General features: G+C 37.6%; 1 protein-coding gene across 1 annotated transcript in view; it reads right to left on the bottom strand.

Annotated features, from left to right (window-relative positions):
- Positions 1–305: 305 nt before the first annotated feature.
- Positions 306–6,306, bottom strand: part of LOC113492638 (monocarboxylate transporter 4-like) — a 53,643-nt gene continuing 47,642 nt past the window's right edge. The window contains exons 6-12 of the mRNA XM_026870216.1: positions 5,113–5,280; positions 3,609–3,768; positions 3,181–3,322; positions 2,469–2,600; positions 1,988–2,162; positions 1,760–1,912; positions 306–1,673 (exon numbers count right to left, since the gene is read on the bottom strand). Of these exons, the coding sequence (XP_026726017.1) occupies positions 1,141–1,673; positions 1,760–1,912; positions 1,988–2,162; positions 2,469–2,600; positions 3,181–3,322; positions 3,609–3,768; positions 5,113–5,280 (1,463 nt within the window). The 3' untranslated portion in view covers positions 306–1,140. The remainder of the gene's footprint in view (positions 1,674–1,759; positions 1,913–1,987; positions 2,163–2,468; positions 2,601–3,180; positions 3,323–3,608; positions 3,769–5,112; positions 5,281–6,306) is intronic.

Below are 6,306 nucleotides of genomic sequence, written 5' to 3'. Positions count from 1 at the left end.
GTAAACTGAACCAATTGTTAATATATTTAACGAACTGTATTTCGAATCACATTGCCGTAAGTAGCATGTAACAAGATCATTGCCCTGTTCTAGTTTAGTATTGCAAGATTTTTTTTATAATTTACAGAATTATAATATTTTTTCACAAGTAATGACCCCGAAACCCTTCAATAGTGATTTATTGTTTCTAAAATTTTACTTCTGTATTGGTATAATTTTAATGTTGTTACTAAATATGACTTACTAGAACTTTTACACTTATTAGAATATGATGAGAAGACGGAATTTTAAATGAAAAAGGTAAATATGCTAAAACTCTTAATTCTTTATTTATTACCAAAACTGTAAATCACACTTTGGTACAAAAACAACAAATCTCGTAACGTCAAAATATAATTAGTTACATCTAAACAATACTCGTAACAGTAATAGAACGAAACTATCTAACTCATCTCCTTAAACCAGTAATGTGATCGCTAAAATTGACTTTGTTTTCAACAAACAGACTATTTTTATTAATTCATAAATATAACATCAATGTTATTTATACTCTTCAAGGTACTATATTTTACTTCTCAGTTAGTATGACAAAACAATAAATATAATTATTTAATATAGTTTCAGACAAGAGGTAAACATGACACAAAGATTGAAGATTTATGATTCAAAAGTGGTGGTCTACATTATAAAATATGAATATTTGACTACGACAAAGGTCCCACGAGTACTTTAAGAAGTAGGAAAAATGAGCTATATTTTATTTTACAATTAACTTGCTACTCTCCTGATTGGTATGTTTGAATCGTTCGATAACAAGCAAATATGGTTACAGCCCGTTGTTAGCCATCGGTTCTATAGCTATTTGCGCATGCCAAATAATAAATAATGTTTCAGTTGTTTGCGGCATGAATGATAGGTAAAAGGAAAATATCAGTATTGTTCGTTGAGGTAAGTTTTTCAGGTATTGTTCTTTGATTCCATTTTATTGCTTCATTGATTAATCTATCACTGCAGAATCACTTTAATAATTAGATAGGTCATTCTCTACGTAAACAATTATTTATTTACACAATTCCTTCATAGTCTCTAAATAAAAGTTATCTTATGATATAATCGCGCACTATTGTCGCGGAGTTAGTATCATACGGAGGTGGTGATTTGTTCTATGAGGTGGTGCTCGCGGCGGCGGCAGGTGGGCCGGCACGAGCCGCCGCGGCTCCACATGGCGCCGCGGGTGGCCAGGCCCTCCGGCACGCTGCGCGACGGGCGCAGCGGCGGCGCGCGCCGGTAGCAGTCCGGGCAGTGCGCCGCCGAGCAGCACGCGCGGTCCAGCGGCGCCGCGTACGACAGGGACTTGGGCAGCCGGGAGCCGCACGCCGGGCCCGGCCAGGCGCAATAGGCCGTGGCCCCGCCGGCGCTGCAGGCGCACCACGCCGGCTCGCAGCGCGGCGGCGGCGACACACACGGACACGCCTCCACCAGCGTCGGCGCGGGCGCCGGCGGCGGAGGCTCCGGTTCTCTCTTAGAGAACCCAACGAAGAATAAAAGTAAAGCACCGGCCAGAGTGGCTGCCGTCGAGAAATAGAACCCTGCTCTTGGCACTTGCTGATTGATATATCCCGTCACTGGTACTCCTACCATGACAGGAATAGCTTCTGCTCCTTGTACAAATCCTAGTGAGAAAAACAAATGAATTAAATTTATATTAATAAAACATAAGACTTCAAGCTAGCAAAATAATTTATTATGTTGACCTTACCCCAAACTTTTGTAAAATGTCGGCCTCGGACACGTTCCATCGTAAGCATCTTTATTGAATACAAAAATCCTCCCAAACAAAGTCCGTACATCCACGCGAAGAGCACGTAGCCGTGATAACCTTCCACGCTGCTCAGAGCAAGCATCGATATACCTGAAAATATACTCGCAATTTCATCTCTGAACTTAATTTTCTCCATTTTATAACCATGAAGCTAAATCTGTTTACCTATGCCCAGCATAGCCGTTTGACAAAGGTATTGCTTGGAGACGAGGCACTGCGCTGACGGTCGCACCAGCACGAGCCCAAAGCCGGCACAACCGAGCACCGCAGCGAACCCCAGAAACGTCTGCAGCAACACCAGAGCACTCTCCTCTAGGCCTTCTTCGAAACCTTGTAAAGCCTTTGCAACAGAAGATGTTATAAGTAAATAAGTTTTGATACCTCAAGAGAGCTTCAAAAGTAAGATTATTGTGGGTGTGAACGAGTGGGATGATGCGCCTTCTCGCTTCTCTAACCGCAATAATGTATGTTTTAGATTGAGCCGATGGATGGCAAGAATAAATATGGAACAACACAGAATACAATGTAAGTATATCACTTCCATATTTTTCTATTAGTCTGTATATAGATTAAAAAATATCGAAAGACCAATACCCGTAAGTACTTAATGAGATAGAAACTTAATAAAAAACCTAATTAAACTTACCAGAAAAAAGACGGGAGTGTAAAGTCCAAAAGCTGCTAATCCGGCAGCCAATAACAGAACTTTGGCTGGTCGAGAGCGAAGTGGACTTAAATCGATAAACGGAGATCTCTTTAGTATCTTTTTTTCTTTGACCTGCAACAAACATATTACATTTTTAAAGATTCTAAAACAAGACAAATTCGTAAAGATAATAAAAGCTATACATACATATCTAATATATAAAATTCCCGTGTCACGATGTTAGTTACCGTACTCCTCCGAAACGGTTCCACCGATTTTTATGAAATTTTGTATACATATTGGGTAGGTCTGAGAATAGAACAACATCTATTTTTCATACCCCTAAGTGATAAGGGTTGCTCACAATAAAATATATATTTTTAGTTTTTGGACCAAATTGTTTGTTTTTATTGTTTTATAATGTGGCATTAAAAAAAATCGACAAAACAACGTTTGCTGGGTCAGCTAGTAAATTATAAAATAACATAAGCTTTAGTCCTTCATGTAAGTGATTATTTGAAAAAAGATTGTTCTTATTAAATAATAATAAAAAAAATACCGCTTGGCTGGTGAGTCATTGCTTAAAAGTTGTTTGTAAATATTTGATCAACTTATCATAGTAGTTAATAGTTTGAAAAGATGTCGCATCAAATCAAATTAAATACCTTTTCAGAAAACCGAAAAGACAAAGCTTTGTGAATAATGATCCTACCTTTCGCCGTTGATTCTTGAGGTGTAGGATAGCGCGGCGTTGTGGGTGATAAAGAGAAGCGCTTCTGTACACGCCGCTGAGAAAAAACGCTAAAACTAACACGCCGGTCACAGCTTGTAAACCCAAACGCCAACCTAGTTTCCTATAGAAAAACAACAAATGAATAGACAACTTTTTAAATAAGAACGTATAAAGTTAGGTAGGGTAAAAAACTCATATGTTTTTACTTTTGTTTTGCTTGTATCTTATCTTATATCCATTTACAATTTTTTTGCATTTTTTAGTGTACTATATTAAACTACTAGACGGAGTTGAAAATAAAAAGCGTGTTGAAAATTTTGACATCAATTTTTCTAGGTTCCAAATTATATGATCGACTTGACCACATTTATACGGAAAGAACAGTGTAGTTCTTTATAAAGACATACCCTACGGCTTCCTTATAAGCGACACTAAACAGTGCGATCCCGACTCCACCACCGGCGTGCGCCACCAGCTCGACGAACTGTCTCCGTCTCCTGAAGTACGCACCGAGGACCAGGCCGGCCGCCTCGCGGACCAAGCCACACCCCACACCCAGGACCACACCTAAGAAACCAGTATTATGAAGATAGTACTCTCTAATTGTGTAAACTAGTTGAAAAAAAGATGTTAAAAAGGAGGTCATAACGATTCGAAGTACAAAAATTTAAAATATTTTCCTACGCTACTAAAACCAAGAAAAAAATAAACCAATAGAACAGTTAATATAACATAGATTTGTTGCATTATTGAAAAAAAGCAGATTTCCTGACGAAGTATTTTCGACTCTCATAATCAGATGAACAAAGAATAGGAAAAAATATCTGATTCGATCTTTATCAAGATCACAGCAAATAGCAATGTCATCACAGAGGTAGCTCAAATGTAAGCCAAAGTATAATTTGACGACAGCTATAGTCCATAATAACAAGACATGAGCCATAGTAACAGCTCCATATGACCTTCGGGGTCAGCCTCCCTTTGTAGCCGTAATATATCAGTAAAATAAAATCAAGGACTGATAAGGGCTCTTCGTAACAGCAGTCGGACCGGATTTCGTTCAACATTTTCGCGTGAACACAGGTCGTCCATTACCTCGTATGGACATGTCTGTTCTACAAGACGAGCCTCGGACCGTACAGATTGAATAGAAAAGAAAGGTCGTGTTTTATCTTCAGACAGAAAATGTTGAGGTCAAGGTCAGCAATACCGGAATATCAATACGAACTCTGTTGAATTCATCTTATATTTTTTTAGGTTTACGTCAAAAGTAAATCGTATCATCTCAACTTGCTTCTACATACATATTTAAACAGGAAAATGTTTTAATCTATATTTCTTACTCTGCTACAATTTCCTATACTAAATCTGTTTTAATATATTCCTTAATGATATCTCGGTAGTAACAGTGAATAGTAAGCAAAGTTAACAAGCGTGCTTTATTCAATAATCCCAAAGGTTGCCGGCCCTGTGTGAAAAGGATAACATATTGAACTAAACACGTGTTTATCGCGAACCTGACTAACCTTTACTATGTACTTGCAGATAAAACAGGATATTTACTACCACTGAATAGAAATTGAATATAGCCAGAAAATAAATAGGTCCGCAAAATATGAAAGGTTTCGCTAGAAAATAATATGTTATTGCATTGCGGAGATTCCCCGAACATTGAAATCAGATCAGCAACATCAAACAATAAACACAATTATTCAGACCGAACCCACAACAAGAAACGCTGGCATACCCTTACGTCATTTATCCACGCAGTCAAGAAAAAATACGGTACAAAAGTCAACGGTACACATTTCAACTTTAAAACGCCCCTTTTAGCTAATCAGATGAAGGAACAATATTGTAAGCCAGTAAATAAAATATAGCGTTAAATACAAATTGTAAAGTTAATCTTACCGTAACTAAGTAAGGTCTGATGGAGTTGCGTTGCGAATGACGTGAAGAGGCAGGCGAGAGGCAGCAACAGTCCGCCGAGCAGAGCCACGAGTCGCGGCGAACGCCTGCGCCCGGCTACCAAGGCACCCGCGGCACGCGACACCCCGACACATATCGCTCCCGCCCACACTGTACAAAGAACTTAATCGTGAATGTTGAAAAACGATAAATGCGAATTCGGATAGTCAAATTCAATTCTCGAACTTAGTACAGGCATTTTGAAGGAAAGTGATGTCAAAGTACTATTTTTTCGATAGCTATTTTTCAGATCGTCAATTTTTGAGAATAATGTGAAACGAAAACTTGGCTGAAATAAATTCTTTCTTTTTCTCTTTCTTTAAATATTTCAAATAGATTAATAACATTGTCAACTTTATACTCATTCCGTGACATATGCCATCATGTTTTGTTTATTAATATTCAAAACATATCCTACGTGCTACGAAGTATACGGAAATGCACAGGAAAAATGTAAAACCTGTATCTATTTACATGTTTCGTGGACCTTTCATAATGTTCAGAAAGCTTTTCAGCTCTGACGAGGGATTGTGTTACAAGCCAAAATTTGTTGAATTTAAAGTTTGTGTGAGAGGAGCCGTCAACTTTAACAAACAGCAATAGATTAATCCCACATATAACATGTTCTATTTACACTTGTATAACAAGACATACATGAAGTGTTGAATCAAAAAGTTTTGGCTTCGTAATTTGTTCAAGTGAGATAGAGTTTAGGAACTCAGATTTGAAATCCTCTTTGCTTGTTGTGAACTACTCAGGACGATTTGATCACTGAACAAATAAAATTCTTCTAATGTAAAGTGATTTTACGTAAATCACTTTTCATTAAGAGAATTATCGGCTTCGGAGAATTGCTCCGTGGTTCCCCTGGGAGTATTAATCGGAGCAAATTGCGGAGACAACCATTTACTTGAATACGAAATTAAAGATGTAATCGTTTTCAGTCACTGGGAATTTTATATACTTAGCTATATTTGATAGACGTCATTAATAGTTAAATAATAAAGTCCTTCATTTCAATTTATGTCGAAAAACAAACATTTTCTTTATTTATTTCATGTAACATTTAAGAATGTTTCCCTTCTTTAATTAAGGTGTTGTCTTATTAAATTTTCCGGCTTTACAGGTCTTTTGTCA

Source organism: Trichoplusia ni, chromosome 1 (assembly GCF_003590095.1).
Source record: "Trichoplusia ni isolate ovarian cell line Hi5 chromosome 1, tn1, whole genome shotgun sequence".
NCBI lineage: Eukaryota > Metazoa > Arthropoda > Insecta > Lepidoptera > Noctuidae > Trichoplusia > Trichoplusia ni.
The sequence above is the reverse complement of the archived record's forward strand: the minus strand, read 5'-3'. Positions and strand labels throughout refer to the sequence as shown.